Consider the following 16,886-nt stretch of genomic DNA (forward strand, 5'->3'; position numbering starts at 1 on the left):
AAAAAATATATTGGACAACCCCTTTAATGCTTTATTGACATGTATTACGTTTATAAATCCCGTTTCCACTTATCTCTTCCCTAGATATTGTACGTTTTGTGCCTTACATGTTTTTTTTTATTTATTGTTTCTTTTTTCCCCAAGTTCATCATAAGCTTTAGGGTACTGTCTCACAGTGGCACTTTTGTCGCTACGACGGTACGATCCGTGACATTCCAGCGATATCCATACGATATCGCTGTGTCTGACACGCAGCAGCGATCAGGGACCCTGCTGAGAATCGTACGTCGTAGCAGATCGTTTGGAACTTTCTTTCGTCGCTGGATCTCCCGCTGTCATCGCTGGATCGTTGTGTGTGACACCGATCCAATGATGCGTTCGCTTGTAACCAGGGTAAACATCGGGTTACTAAGCGCAGGGCCGCGCTTAGTAACCCGATGTTTACCCTGGTTACCATCGTAAAAGTAAAAAAAAAAAAAACAGTACATACTCACATTCCGGTGTCCGTCAGGTCCCTTGCCGTCTGCTTCCCGCTCTGACTGACTGCCGGCCGTAAAGTAAGAGCAGAGCACAGCAGTGACGTCACCGCTGTGATCTGCTTTCACTTTACGGCGGCAGTCAGTCAGAGCGGGAAGCAGACTGCGAGGGACCTGACGGACACCGGAATGTGAGTATGTACTGTTTTTTTTTTTTTTACTTTTACGATGGTAACCAGGGTAAACATCGGGTTACTAAGCGCGGCCCTGCGCTTAGTAACCCGATGTTTACCCTGGTTACCTGGGGCCTTCGGCATCGTTGGTCGCTGGAGAGAGCGGTCTGTGTGACAGCTCCCCAGCGACCACACAACGACTTTCCAACGATCACGGCCAGGTCGTATCGCTGGTCGTGATCGTTGGAAAGTAGCAGAGTGTGACAGTACCCTTACACTACATTAGGTTTTCCCAAAAGTAAATATTAGTTTACTTTGAAAATGTTCGTCCATCTTGATACTGTACTATTGTTACGTACATGAAATATCCCCTTCCTCAGTGCTTGCTGAAATGAGTTGGCCACTACTATTTTTTATTAATGGGCTATCCTTAAGAAAGGCCATTAATATCTGATCAGTGGAGGTATGACAGCTGGCATACCACCGATCAGCTGTTACTGGCGCCAGCTGCTGCCAGGAGTTCACGAATACTGCCAGAACACAGCAGCTCCATCAGTTCTATAATGAATATGGAGTGGATCTGCAGTACCGGGCCGCGACCACTATAGTGTTGATGGAGCTCCTGTGTTCCGGCAGCAACCATAAACTTCCGGTCACCGCTGACACGGGTAACAGCTGATTGGCGGGGGTGCCAGATGTTGCACCATTATTGATCAGATATTGTTGGCCTGTCTTAGGATAGATCATCAGTAAGAAAAAAAAGTACTGACCAACCCCCCTGAATATGCAACTAATCTAGTGCCAGTGAAGAAAGTCTCGACTAGCGCATAGATTCTTATTAACTGGCCTGCACAATAGTAAGAATCACACCACCACACGACTACAAGAGGATCAGTGTGGGGGAGCAAGCTTCTGAGACGAGGCTGAAGTTGGTTTCTTATTCATTTAGTTTCTTATTCGGAGCTCAAGTTGGTTTCTTATTCGTCAGTTTCTTATTCTGCAATTTTTTCTTTTCTGTTTTTTATAGGTGTAACAACAAAAAATAAGCATCACAATAATAACATACAATGCAGCGAGGTGCCCTGATGTGAATACACTTAAAAACAGCAATAAAAATTATAAAATTGGCACAAAAATGGGCATCAAAGTGGGCACCGAAGGGCATCTGTGTATTCATAGTGTGAGATCAGTGGCCTAAAGACATTTAACCCCTTAAAAACATCAGTTACTCATTCAAATCTGTGAAAATAGTCTGTTTGCCCACTTTGATGCCAATTCTGATGCCAAGAACCCATTTGGACCAGGCTAGACGGACCTGGGTTTGATGCAGGGCTCACTATCTGTGTATTCTTAGTGTGAGATCAGTGTCCCAAAGTCATTTAACCCCTTAAAAACACCAGTTACTTATTCAAATGGATGAAATAGACTGTCTGCCCACTTCGATGACAGTTCTGATGCCCAGAACCTATTTGGGCCAGGCTGGAGAGACCGGGTTTTGATGTGGGGCTCCCTGTTCTATATATCTGTACTGTGTTATCAGTGGCCCAAAGTCATTTAACCCCTTAAAAACATCAGTTACTTATTCAAATCTGTGAAAATGGGCTGTTTGCTCACTTTGATGTCAGTTAAGGTGCCCAGAACCCATTTGGACCAGGCTAATGGCACCTGGGTTTGATGTAGGGCATCACTATCTGTGTATTCTTAGTGTGAGATCAGTGGCCCAAAGTCATTTAACCGCTTAAAAACACCAGTTACTTATTCAAATGTCCAAAATCCACTTTGATGCCAGTTGTGATGCCCAGAACCCATTTGGGCTAGGCTGGAGAGACCTGGTTTTCATGTGGGGCTCCCTGTTCTATATGTCTGAAGTGTGAGATCAGTGGCCCAAAGTCATTTAACTCTTTGATTAATGCCCTTCGGTGCCCACTTTGATGCCCATTTTTGTGCCAGTTTTATACATTTTGCAGCTGTTTTAAGTGTATTCATATCAGGGCACCTCACTGCATTGTATGTTATTATTGTGATGCTTATTTTTTGTTGTTATGCCTATAAAAACCAGAAAAGAAAAAATTGGGGATAAGAAACTGACGAATAAGAAACCAACTTCAGCTCAGAATAAAAAAACAACTTCAGCCTCGTGTTTCTGAGTATATGTGTTCGCCAGCCCAGGACACAATGAGTGGACGTTCTGAGAGGAGATGAAAAAACATCAGGATCCTAATAACAAGTAAGTAAGAGCAATATTTGGGTCACAGAAGTATTTTTCCATATTAATCGAAAGCTATGTTTTGACCGAGAGGGATAGCATGGGTTGTGCACTACTTACAAATGGTTTAAAAATGGGTCCATGGTGGTCCTGACATAAATAAGACATACTCACCTACTGGATCTGCACCACTTCCTCATACTGCAGCCATGGTCTCTTGGTTTTCTCTTCTGGCAAGGGAAATCAGGTGACCGCTGCAGCCAATCAGTTGTTAGCTATTTCAGCACCACTGGGTACCCATTTGTAAAACATTTATAAATATTGGACAGCCCCTTTAAGACTTTACTCACATCTGTTTTTAACAATGGTACAGTACCAAATTAATAGCAAGATGGACATCAACAACCATTATCTGCTGCCATAGATTTATAGGTTTTCTGTGGCTTGAAGACAGGTGTTAGCTACATGGAGAAATCTGAAGCACCAAGATCTAGTTTATCATAGACTGCACACAAGTATTGCGGGATTCATAGCTGTACACAGTAAGTAATATCGGAGGTGACGTGCTATTGTGCTGGGTGGCTAGGACTGCCTGTACAAATGTTTCCAACGGTAATACAAGTAATAAAAAGTAAAAAAAAAAATTACCCTAGATGGGTTAATGACAATGCTCCTGGCCGATCCATACTCATCCCCAGAAAATGCTGGCTGGTTATTGAATCCTTGTTTTACATTCACTGCAGTTAGTTCATCCTGTAGTCAATGATGACAGCTGAGTGTTAGATATATAAACCATGTGATACTGAGGAAAATCCAATGATAAAATATGCCTATTGTCCAGAACCTTCTTCTTATCGGTTTCTCTAAGGCTGTGTGCACACGTTGCATTTTTTTCGCGTTTTTTCGCTATAAAAACGCGATAAAAATGCATTAAAAACGCATATATATGCATCACATCAATTAGAATGCATTCCGCAATTTTTGTGCACATGATGCATTTTTTTCCATGAAAAAAACGCATCGCGGTAAAAAATGCAGCATGTTCATTAATTTTGCGGATTTTTCGCGATTTTCTCGCTATTTAATGCATTGGGGAAAAACCACTAAAAAACCGCACAAAAAACGCAAAAAAAAACGCATGCGGATTTCTTGCAGAAAATGTCCGGTTTTCTTCAGGAATTTTCTGCAAGAAATCCTGACGTGTGCACATACCCTAAAACTTTCCTGAAACTCTTTTGTAAATATTTTAGCACAATTCTATAACAAGTAAACAAGTATTACTTATTGCAACTATCTTAGCTTAAGGCTATGTGCACACGTCCAGAATTGCCGCAGAAATTTCCTCGGCAATTCCGCAACTGTGCCGCGAGTAAAACGCATGCAGAATTGGCATGGGTTTTCCCGCTAAACACTAGCCTTTTGCAAGCGTAATTAGCTTGCAGAGTGCTAGCGTTTTCCAAGCGATCTGTAGCATCGCTTGGAAAACTGATTGACAGGTTGGTCACACTTGTCAAACATAGTAGTGTTTGACAAGTGTAACCAACTTTTTAATATTGATGCTGCCTATGCAGCATCAATAGTAAAAAGATCTAATGTTAAAAATAATTTAAAAAATAATAAATCGTGATATTCTCACCTTCTGGCTTCCCCCGCAGCCTTCCCGCTCCTAGCGATGCTCCCGTTCCCAATAATGCCTTGCGGCAATTACGTCAACCTTAGCCTAGCGGGAAAACGCATGCCTATTCCGCATGCGCTTTACCCGCGGCACAGTTGCGGAATTGCCGAGGAAATTTCCGCGGCAATTCCGGACATGTGCACATAGCCTAAAGGGGTTTTCCACTTTTAGAAAAGTGGATGCCAAGCAATTCCAGTAATGTAAAATAGCAAAGCCAAATAGAACTTTACATCTAGGGCACATAAAGAAAAGCAGAGGATTTGGATTTCTCCATCTGAACACCTGAAGCTTCATCTCTTACTCTTATGAAATAAATCAACATTGCATGAAGGCTACATTTCATTAAATAAAACTATGTTTATGTGATTTACTTTGCTGCCATTTTAGAAATTATTACTATGCTGTCAATGTTTATGAGGGAACACTATGCATCTACTTTTTATGATGGGGTACCATGCCTCCACTGTTTATGAGAGAGCACTGTGTCACCAAGGATTATGGTGGCAGAATTCCCATTATGCCGCAATTGTTTATCAGGGAAAATTATGATGTCACTGATTATGAGTGGACACTACATTGAAAAAATATCTTTAATTGGTGGTACCTTGCTGACGAGGCTTATGTGGGTACTCTGCTAGCACTGTTAATGCGGTCACTCTGCTGGCCCAAAATATGTTTGATTTTTTTTTTTTTAAACCCTTACTGACATAGGACATACTGGATATAGTTATAGCATAATTATAGTTTAGTTATGATATTGACCCTTCATATTATGTCCTTCTCCTGTATACTGAATTGTCATCTCTCAGATAGACTATCATTAAGCATATATATATAAATGGCCAATAAAGGAAATCCAAAGAAAGCAGCACCGTGCGTTTATAGCAGAAAGGTGCAAACTTCAGGAACCTGAGACCATGTCCCCTTAAATCCACAAAATATTAAAACATGTCACGCTATAATGTTCTAGTGAATCTAAAGCAATGATTTCTTACAACTATAACACCGCAAGTTTTCCAACCTGCAAAAAAGCTTAAGGACTCTATCACATGTACATGTTTCTGGTACGTGTGGTAACCATTTTTTTCATGGATACCACACACACCTGTTATAACCTACGCTGCCATGCACATGTCCATGTTTTCACACAGACCATGAGTCCATGCAAAACACAAGGAGACATGTATATTTTTTTCTGGCAGCGCAGATGCCGAGGGCCAATACAAGTCTACGGGTCCATGAAAAACATGTACAGCACACGGATGGCATCCATGTGCCACCTGTGTGATGTCCATGTTTACCATTGCAAAATATAGAGAAGCTTTGTAATTTAGTCTTTATCCAAACCGAAAAAACACGAATGGCACAGTGATGACACACTGATCCAAAACACTGATGACATCGGTACTCTTTATTTCCAGTACCAATTTTATATGATATGGATATGTGAAGGAGCCTCTCAGGGCTTGGTTTGGGGATTTTATCAGTTGACCTGCTACTTCATGGTCAGGTATTCTGCTTGTTGAGCTATTGCTCTTTTCCCTCCCTGTCCAAATACTGATTGTTCTTTTGTCCTTATTCTCCCTTCTTGGTTTTCTCCTTTCCAGGTGTTTCGATTTTCCCATTTTGGTTTGCCCAATCACATTCTGTTTATATAGTATCCCTTCTCTGCACTTCCTTGCTGGCTATCCTGGTGGATATATATTTAGGAGTTCCAGCTCTTTATCTTAAGGGTTTACCTTGCTGGGTAAACTCCAGTTGTATTCTTGCATTAAGTTGATTTGCTTTCCCTCCCAGCACCTTTTCCCTTTATCGCTGTTAGGTTCTTGGTGTTACTTGTTCCTTTTAATTTTTGTATTCCTTAACCTTTACTCTTTCTCCTTATTTGAATGTGTGTTAATTTTTCACCATAGGTTCTCGTATCTATCCTCACACTTTTTCACTTGTAGGTAGCCAGATCCGAAGTGGTGTTTTTTTAGTTGTTAGGCTAGAGCCTTTGTAGTCTGTACAGGAACCAGTTTGGTTTAGGTGCGGCGTTTCTTTGGTGTGAGTGTGAACACGTTCCTAACAGAGGTCTAAGACAGAGCTGAAATGTTCTTACAGATGTACAGAACATCATTTTTTATTTCCTAGCACATATCATTCAACCTAATACAATACAGTAGCATTTTACAGCCAATGAAACCTGGATTGTTAGATTTCTTACAACTGCATACTGTGTTCTCAGCATAAATGAGTACACCCCAACTGATTCGTCAGAAAACCTTTAATTTTCTTTCAGAATCAACATTTTTTTTATGAGATACTGTACTACAAAATACTCCCACACATGTGGGCAATTATTTGCAAGCAAGAAAAAAAAGAAATTTTCATAAAAAATTCATTCATAATCAAGTTATAAAATTGGGTAAACCCAATTGAAAGTGTTAAAAACAAAACCTAAAGTTTAGACTACAAAATTTGAATTTTAAAATGAATTCCACTACAGCTAAGGCTACTTTCACACTAGCGTAGTATGACGCACGTCGCAATGCGACATGCCGACGTACCGACGCATACTGTGAAAAAAAAACACAACGGGGCAGCAAATGCAGTTTTACAATGCATCCGCTACCCCATTGTAATGTCCGGGGAGGAGGGGGCAGAGTTCCGGCCGCGCATGCACGGTCGGAAATGGCGGACACGACGCAGAAAAAAGTTACATGTAACTTTTTTGTGCCGACGGTCCACCACAACACGACGCATTCGTCGCATGACGGATGCAACGTGTGTCAATCCATCGCAATGCGTCGTTAATGCAAGCGTATGGAGAAAAAACGCATCCTGCAGGCAATTTTGCAGGATGCGTTTTTTCTCCAAAACTACGCATTGCGACGTGCGTCGTACGGCACTAGTGTGAAAGCACCCTAAGTCTACTTATTCATCAAACAGGTGATAGTTGACTATTAAAGAACGTTCCTTAACAAAGAAAACCCCTTCCCATTTCATGCTGTCAGCAATGGCACCACATGAAAAAGAAATGTAATGAGACCTAAGAAAAAAAAATGATTTACACAAGAAAGGTGAAGACTACAAAAAGATCAGAAAAGTTTTTCTTGTCAATCAAAATATTGTAGAAAAAGTGATGCAAAAATTTAACAAAGATGGTATTGCAATCATCTCACAGAGATGTCCAGGCCGACCATGGAAGTTAACACTTAAACAAGAGTGTCTGTTAATGGTAAAGGTTGAACACAATCCACATGCAAGATCAGTGCAGTAGCTAAAGAATTGAACAGCAGTAAATTGTGCACATCGGAGCCCGGACACTGGAGTCGGAACTCTGCATCTACTGTCAGGAATTCACAGGGGGGTTTAATCAACCAGCTCAAATAATTGCATGCTTACACTAACTACCATTCATGAATTCTTCACATACTATTGGTCATCTGTACTTCTTCACTAACTTTAACCATACGTAGAAGTGCCATATTCACCAACTTATTTGTGTGTGCTTCCTTTTTTGTAGCTGCTTTCTATTTCCTTCTAATCTATAAGCGTGGCAGATTCATTTATTTATCTTAGTTTTCTCTCACTTATGGGCCATCATACAGGACCCATGGATCTGCCAAGCAACTTCTAGTACCTTCCTCTTACTAATCCAGTGGATGCTAGTGTAATTTAATACAAATATGCAAACAGGAAATGCAGAAAGCAGGCTGTAAGGCGCTTTTCCTGATCTCCGGTTCATGCTCCACACAGATCCTCCTTGACATGAAAAAGAACTTACAATTCACTTTATTTCTCTACAGTCCATGACAGAAGTTATGTCGCTTATCCATGTTATGTAAATAAAAGCTTATAACCTGATGTTAAATTCATCCATTGGTTGTATAAATTATTCTTTTGAAAGCTGAAACCCTTTGAAATGTGGTTTAGGTTAAGAAAATAAATTGGCATCAATGCAGAAATATTGATCAGTTAATGGACACAGAATGGTCAGATTTTGGGTCAGATGCCCCAAATCCTAGTTTATATCCTCACCTGTGCTCAGTAAATGATCGGTTAATTAGTGTGTGTGTGTATAAAAAGAAACCCAGCACCCCAGATCTTCACTTGAACTGCAACTTGAGCTCTGACAACATGCCAAAAATCCACCCTGCAACCAAAGCCTGGATTATCAAGAGGCTGAAGACCAGATCCACTGCAGAGGTGGCTGGCACCTTTAATGTGTCTCAGCGTCAAGTACAAAGAATTAAAAAAAGATTTGAAGAGACTGGAGATGTGTTTGACAGGTCTGGCAGACCCCGCAATTCAACAGCTAAGGAAGAATGTTTGCTGGCAGATCTCCAACAGGCCTGGTCACCTCAAGTCCCTGTGTCAACTAGAACAGTTTGTAGGATTCTGTCTTGAAATAGCCTTCATGGTCGAATAAATGCACAGAAGCCAGCACTAAACAAAAGGCAAATAAAAAATTGTGCGGCATTTGCAAAGTCCCACAGCCTGCTAAACAGATGGACACTGGAAAAGTGGCAGAAGGTGGATTTCTCTGATGAATCTTCAGTAGAATTACACCACAGCTGCTGCAAATACTACACGAGACCTACTGGAGCCTGTATGGATCCAAAATACACCCAGAAAACAGTTACATTTGGTGGTGGAAAGATCATGGTCTGGGGTTATATTCAGTATGGGGGTGTGCGAAACATTTGCAAGGTGGAAGGCAATATCAATAGCCTAAAATATCAAGAAGTATTAGCTACCTCTTATATTCCAAGTCATAATAGGGGTCACATTCTGCAGCAGGATGGTGCTCCATCTCAAACATCCATCTCTACAACAAAGTTCCTACAAGCAAAAAAGATCAAGGTGCTCAAGGACTGGCCAGCCCAGTCACCAGACATGAACATCATTGAGCATATTTGGGGTAGGATGAAAGAGGAAGCTTGGATGACAAAACCAAAGAATCTAGATGAACTCTGGGAGGCATGAAAGACTGCATTCTTTGCTATTCCTGATGACTTCATTTATAAATTGTATGAATCATTGTTGAACCGCATGGATGCAGTCCTTCAAGCTCATGGAAGTCACATAAAATATTAAATATGACTCTAATAGCACCACAACTTAATTCACCAATGTTATGCAACATATATTTGTATTTTAAGTTAATTATTTGTTTGAATATCACATTACTTTCTGTAATCAATATGTCTGCATTGATGCCAATTTATTTTCTTCACCTAAACCACATTTCGGAGGGTTTCAGCTTTCAAAAGAATGATTTATACAACCAATGGATGAATTTAATGTCAGGTTATAAGCTTTTATTTACATAACATGGATAAGCTACATAAATTCTGTCAGGGAGTGTACTAGGTCTTGTCTAACTGCACCCGTAGCAGATGTCCGGCAAGACAGTTCCCAGTCAAAATGTTGGACCACATCTGTTATTGATTCTTTGCCGGGTCAAAATAAATTTGCGCTGCAGTAAAACCTACAGTCTCATTTTCTTTTGTGGTGCTTAGGTTCTTACCTTTTCATGTCTCCAGTGACAGCAGGGCAAAATAAAGCACCATTCTCAAACTGATGGAACTTGTGTACTTTACACATTTACGACTTGGCATGTATTTACCAGATGGTAATACCCCGTTAAAAAAATTGCTACTAAAACTTTGCAGCCAGGCAACCACAAGACACCTTCAGAAGTGTTGTGCTGTTCAATCTTTAAAGGGTCAGAACCGTTTGGGCAGCATGAGTGGGGGATGGGCAAGGGGTAGTTATTTTTAATGCTATACTTGATTGGTGTATATTATTCATAGGTCCCAAGGAAAACGTAAAGTCATGAATTTTCTTTTCAAAATATATCAAACTATCTGGCTAATCCGTCATAGAGGCTGATTTTGTTTATCTCCAGTATACCCCTGGGGAAGTATAACGCTTGTCAAGCAAGTATTCAGAATGCAGAAGGGAATTCCAACTCACACAAGCTATAGGGCAGATGCTTAAATACCCACTTGAGACCTGGCGGTGATAAAGGTATTAAGAAAACATTATATTACCTAAGGAATCTCTATGTTCCCAAGAGCTGATAATTATGGTTTTAGTTTCCAGAGAGATACCTTTATTCATTGGACTTACTCTTATTTCCCAATTATCTCCAGGAGATTTCCCCTTTAAGTCATTAATATGGGTCTGCTGTATCCTAAAGGTTCAGTTATATAGGTGGGAGCAGGTGATAAAAACTAATCAGATCCCCTGTCACTTGTAGTATATGACAATTATTCGTCAAGCCTGTAATTAGTCATTTTCACTGGAGCTGAGAGTTTATTTTGGGCAGTGCCGTCATTGATATGCATCCATTTTAGAACACAACATATGATGGAGCCAATTGCTCACATTTAAATATTATAACATTTTTTGTTCTTAATCATGAACATTTTATTTTCCTATTAGTTTGCAATATATTTTTTTATCTAAAATAATCTTTTTGTTCCAGATTGTTCCCTGCAGACCCTCTCATGAGCACAGGAGCTACAATATTAGGCTTCATTTTGAGCACTGATAATTCATTGTACAACATATAACTTTTTTATTATCTACAACATACACATCAGCTTATTGTGAGATTTTTTTCCCGATGGTGCATGGGAATTGTTAATACTTTTTATATTAGCAATGTGTGTGTGTGGGAGTGTGCAAAAGTATTAAAAATGCAATGTGCTGCAGGCAAACAGGATGGTTGTGTAACAAAATGGGAGTGAGCTTGAAGTATCAATCATAAAACTGTGTCCATTCTATTTGCCTATTTGCTTATTGCTTTGTTTCAACTGACAATGTTTTTTTGTGAAGTGTAATGACTTTTTTTTTATTTTCCTAAAAATAAAAATGATTGCCAATGATTAGTGATGAGCGAACGTGCTCGGATGAGGTGTTATCTGAGAATGCTCATGTGCTGATATAGTATCTTTTGTGTGCTCGAAAAAAGGGTTCGCGTCTCCTCACCTGCATGTCTCGCGGCTGTTCGACAGCCTTAACACATGCGGGAATTTCCTGTTTGTTAAGCAATCCCTGCATATGTTGCGCCTGTCGAACAGCCATGCAGCCCCAGTGACTCAGATATATTATCCAAGCATGCTGAAATCACTTGGTTAGCACCCTAACAGTCTCGGATAACATCTTATCCAAGCACATTCGTTCATCACTACCAATGATTAAAAAAATGATGATATCAACACATTTTCTCCACTGTCCTCATAGTATTACAAAAATAGGCATAGTTGCCAACTGTCCCACATTTGCTGATCTCATAAATGGATAAAATTGCAAACTGCTTGTTAAAACACACAGCTGTGCACTTTACTTGATATGAAAAATACTTCCCATTCTCGACAATGGATGGTAATAGCCTATGTTACTGCCACCTCTGCAGTCTATTAGCTCCTGGATAACGAGCAAAGCACTCACAAGCTAATTCTGTGACATACTTATTGGTGCCTGCCCTTCCTGTATCTCTTTCTGTTGTCGTAATATATTGGTCAGAGTTAGTAGTGCACTCTTTAAAAGTGTTACTGGTGCTTTTAGAGGACCAAGAATCCAAAAATTATTAATAAGTAACCTCAAGCACTCAACATGATGATTTTGATGAAAAAAAACTTTATTCATGGAATCCACAGTCAATAATGAAAACAAAAAATTCTTTCCCCCAACGTTTCGGCCTTTTGGCCTTTTTCAAGGGTGTATTTCTACACAAAAAAACATAAGCATAAACCACATATAATCATACCATAATGACCCATCAAAACATCATCTTTTACAATGATTAATAAAGTCAAACAGTGAATGAAACTTTTTAATACAGTGAATGAAACTTTTTAATACACATTGCAATCACATTCATTTGTATTAAAAAGTTTCATTCACTGTTTGACTTTATTAATCATTGTAAAATATGATGTTTTGATGGGTCCCTATCCCTGTTTTGTCCCTATACCAACCTCCTGGTTCTTATTTGGCTTGCGAACCATTTTTTCTGCCAGCCTGAATCACCGGCCAGCAGCTGACTTTGTGGTCCTAACTCTAGATCCCCCTGTGTACGTCTACATCCCTGTACAGGGGTTAAGAAGAGAAGGACAGAGCAACCCCTTTGGATCTGGAGAATAGAGTGGCTTGTGCCATGTCTGTGATAGACATTTTAGCGATGCCATGTGACCATTGATAGGCGACTGCTGATAGTCCCACGGTTCACTTTCCAATATAGCTTGCAAGTGCTGCCCTGAAGCTTGGTGGATCCAGCCTCCTTCAATGCCCTTGTGCTAATCTGATGCTGAAGAATTAAATCTGCCTCTGCTTGCAGCATGGGGATAATACAGAGTTTGGGCCAACTCAGTTGGTCCAAGCAAACAATAAAACCAGAGCACACCGCTCTCCGACAGGTTTGTGAACTGTCCAGAAATTCCAGGACTGTCCGTAAAACATAGGGCACTTTTGTGCCCTGTTGGTAAAGAAAACAAATTAAGGCATCCGTGATTTTTTGAAGCTGAGGAAACTGCTGCAGATTATTTTGACTGTAATTATTTGACAATAAATGCAGCTGATGTCTCATATCAGAATTATGGGCTGTAGACATGGACCACTTAGGCTATGTGCACACGTTGCAGATCCGCAGCGTTTTTTCCACACGGAATTGCACCAAATCCGCAATTGTTAATCAGTGGGAATTCAGAATTGGTGTGCACATGCTGCGGAAAATTCCGCACTGATTTGCAGCGTTTTATTTTCCGCAGCATGTCAATTCTTTTTGCGGATCTGCAGTGTTTCTGCACCCATTGACTTCCATTGAGTCTGTCAAATCCGCAGCTAAACTGCAGGTGTAAAAAGGTCTGCTGATTTGCTGCGGATTTGCGTGCCAAAAACGCTGCAGAAAGGAAGGAGGAAGAGTGTGTGGGTGGAGAATATGTGTGTGGGTGGAGAATATGTGTGTGGGCGGAGAATGTGTGTAAGCGGAGAATATGTGCGGGTCTGTCTGTCTGCGGGTGTCTGTGTGTGTGCTGGTGTCTGTGTGTGTCTGCGGGTGTCTGTCTGCATGTGTCTATCTGCGGGTGTCTGTGTCTGTGAGTGTCTGTCTGTTTTCGGGTGTCTGTGTGTCTGTCTGCGAGTGTCTCTCTGTCGGTATCTGTCTGCCAGTATCTGTCTGTGGAGAATATATTTGGGTCTGTCTGGGGGTGTCTGTGTGTGTGTGTGCTGGTGTCTGTCTGCGTGAGTCTGTCTGCGGGTGTCTGTGTCTGTCTGCGAGTGTCTGTCTGCTGGTGTCTGTCTGCGGGTGTCTGTCTGTGGTTGTCTGTGTGTGTAAACAGGCATCATCTTATGGGACTACTACTCCCATCCGGCTATGTCTGCTGTCACATATAACAGTGAAAGCATGAGCCGATGATGGGACAGTAGTAGTCTCATTATCCAGCGACTGTGTTCATTGTAAAATAAAAAAATTCATACTCACCAAGCATCTAATCCCCAACGCCCGCGTCTCCTGCAACAAAAATAAAATAATAAACTGACATATACTTTCTGTCCGCTATAGTCCATTTAATAACAAGTGTCCCACAATGATCTCACATGTAGAACAGAGGGTGATCCCTCCTGCAGTGTATCACTGCGCTGCCATGAGAGTTCACCGGAGTTCGTGCTGTCACTTGCGGCACCGCTGCGTGAGAAAATTCTCACGCAGTGGTGCCGCAAGTGAGAGCACGAACTCTGGTGAACTCTCAGTGATACACTGACAGGACATAATTGCTCCCGCAGTGTATCAACGGAGGCCGGGTAGAGCTGTCACATCTCCCGATGTGACTGTTCTACACGTGAGATCATCGTGGGACACTTGGTAAATGGACTACAGCAGACAGGGAGTATTTATGTTGGTTTATTATTTTATTTTTATTGCAGGAGATCGAGGGAGTCGGGGATTACGCGATGCAGTAAGTATGGTAAATTAAGATTCAATAAAGGAGTCTATGTGATTATTTCAATTAAAGGATTTTATTCTGGCTGTGTGTTTTGTTCTGGGTTTTTTTTTTTTATTAAAGTCCGGGGTCTCCTCCCGCCTACCACCTCACCCCACCCCCCACGTGCCCGCCCGCTTGAGGACGTCATACTCACCCTACTCCAGCGATGCCTCATCTCAGCATCTGCAGCTCGTCCTGTGTAAGCGGTCACGTGCTACCGCTCATTAAGGTGATGAATATGTATGCATATTCATCACCTTAATGAGCAGTACCACATGACTGCTCACGCAGGAAGATGCTGCAGCGCTAGGACAGAGATGGAGGGATGTTCGGCTCGGTGTGGGAAAGGTGAGTAGGACAGCCAGGGAGGACGGGGGGAGGATGAAGGAGGGCAGAGGGAGGATGGGAGGAGGATGGGGGAGTGAGCCATGCATGCAAGATGGGAGCGGGAGGGGGGAGGCTGAGCTGAGCCATTCATACAAGATGGGAGGGGGGGGGAAGTTGAGCTGAGCCATTCATACAAGAAATGAGGGGGAAGCTGAGCCATTCATACAAGATGGGAGGGGGGAAGCTGAGCTGAGCCATTCATACAAGAAAAGAGGGGGAAGCTGAGCTGAGCCATTCAAACAAGATGGGAGGGGGGAAGGTGAGCCATTCATAGAAGATGGGGGGAAGCTGAGCCATTCATACAAGATGGGAAGGGGGAAGCTGAGCTGAGTCATTCATACAAGATGGGAGGGGGGAAGCTGAGTTGAGCCATTCATACAAGATGGGAGGGGGGAAGCTGAGCTGAGCTATTCATACAAGATGGGAGGGGGGAAGCTGAGCCATTCATGCAAGATGGGAGGGGGGGGAGTTGAGCTGAGCCATTCATACAAGATGGGAGGGGGGAAGCTGAGCTGAGCCATTCATACAAGATGGGTGGGGGGAAGCTGAGCTGAGCCATTCATACAAGATGGGAGGGGGGGGGAGTTGAGCTGAGCCATTCATACAAGGTGGGAGGGGGGGAAACTGAGCTGATCCATTCATGCAAGATGGGAGTGGGGGGAGCTGAGCTGAGCTATTTTTACAAGATGGGATGGGGGAAGCTGAGCTGAGCCATTCACACAAGATGGGAGGGGGATAAAGCTGAGCCATAAATGCAAGATGGGAGGGGGGAAGCTGAGCCATACATACAAGATGAGAGGGGGAAGCTGAGCTATTCATACCAGATGGGAAGGGGGTAAGCTGAGCTATTCATACAAGATGGGAAGGGGGAAGCTGAGCCATACATACAAGATGGGGGGAAAGCTGAGCCATACATACAAGATGGGAGGGGGGAACTGAGCTGAGACATTCATACAAGATGGGAGGAAGCTGAGCTGAGCCATTCATACAAGATGGGAGGGGGGAAGCTGAGCTGAGCCATTCATACAAAATGGGAGGAGGGAACTGAGCTGAGCCATTCATACAAGATGAGATGGGGGAAGCTGGGCCATTCATACAAGATGGGAGGGAGGAAGCTGAGCTGAGCCATTCATACAAGATGGGAGTGGGGGGGAAGCTGAGCCATTTCTACAAGATGGGAGGGGCGGAAGCTGAGCTGAGCCATTCATACAAGATGGGAGGGGGGAAGCTGAGCCATACATACAAGATGGGAGGGGGGAAGCTGAGCCATTCATACAAGATGGGAGCTGAGCCATACATACAAGATGGGGGAGAGCTGAGCAATTCATGCAAGATGGGGGAGAGCTGAGCCATACATACAAGAATGAGAGTGGGAGCTGAGCCACACATACAAGATGGGAGGGGGGACAATTTGAGTGGGGATGGGGGGATTTATTATGTGTGTGGAGAGTTTGAGTGGGGATGAGGGGATTTATTATGTGTGGGAACAATTGGAGTGGAGATGGTGGGATTTATTGTGTGTGAGGACAATTGGAGTGAGGATAGGGGGATTTATTATGTGTGGTGGGACAATTTGAGTGAGGATAGGGGGATTTATTATGTGTGGGGAGAATTGGAGTGGGGATGGGGATTTAATGTGTGGGGGATATTTGAGGGCACAAAATGAAGAGCAAAGGGGAGATGGGGTAACAGTACAGGGAAATGGGGGGCATGTATGAGGAAACAGCACTGGGGAATGGGGGGCATGTATGGGCAATGGGGGTATGTATGAGAAAACAGTACGGGGGAATGGGGGTTATGTATGAGGAAACAGTACTGGGGAATGGGGGGCATGTATGGGCAATGGGGGCATGTATGAGGAAACATTACTGGGGAATGGGGGGCATGTATGAGGAAACAGTACTGGGGAATGGGGGCATATATGAGGAAACAGTAAGGGGGATGGGTGCAGATAGTATGGGGAGCGAACGGGGGAATGTATGCTGACAC

The 16,886-nt window shown here is 42.5% G+C and overlaps 1 protein-coding gene across 1 annotated transcript in view; it reads right to left on the reverse strand.

The window, feature by feature from the left end:
• MED12L (mediator complex subunit 12L) overlaps positions 1-16,886 on the reverse strand; it is a 995,158-nt gene that overhangs the window by 961,010 nt on the left and 17,262 nt on the right. Inside the window, exon 3 of the mRNA XM_077290760.1 lies at positions 3,504-3,608. Coding sequence (XP_077146875.1) covers positions 3,504-3,608 — 105 coding nt within the window. The remainder of the gene's footprint in view (positions 1-3,503; positions 3,609-16,886) is intronic.

The sequence above is a fragment of the Ranitomeya variabilis genome, chromosome 2, assembly GCF_051348905.1.
Source record: "Ranitomeya variabilis isolate aRanVar5 chromosome 2, aRanVar5.hap1, whole genome shotgun sequence".
Taxonomy (NCBI): Eukaryota; Metazoa; Chordata; class Amphibia; order Anura; family Dendrobatidae; genus Ranitomeya; species Ranitomeya variabilis.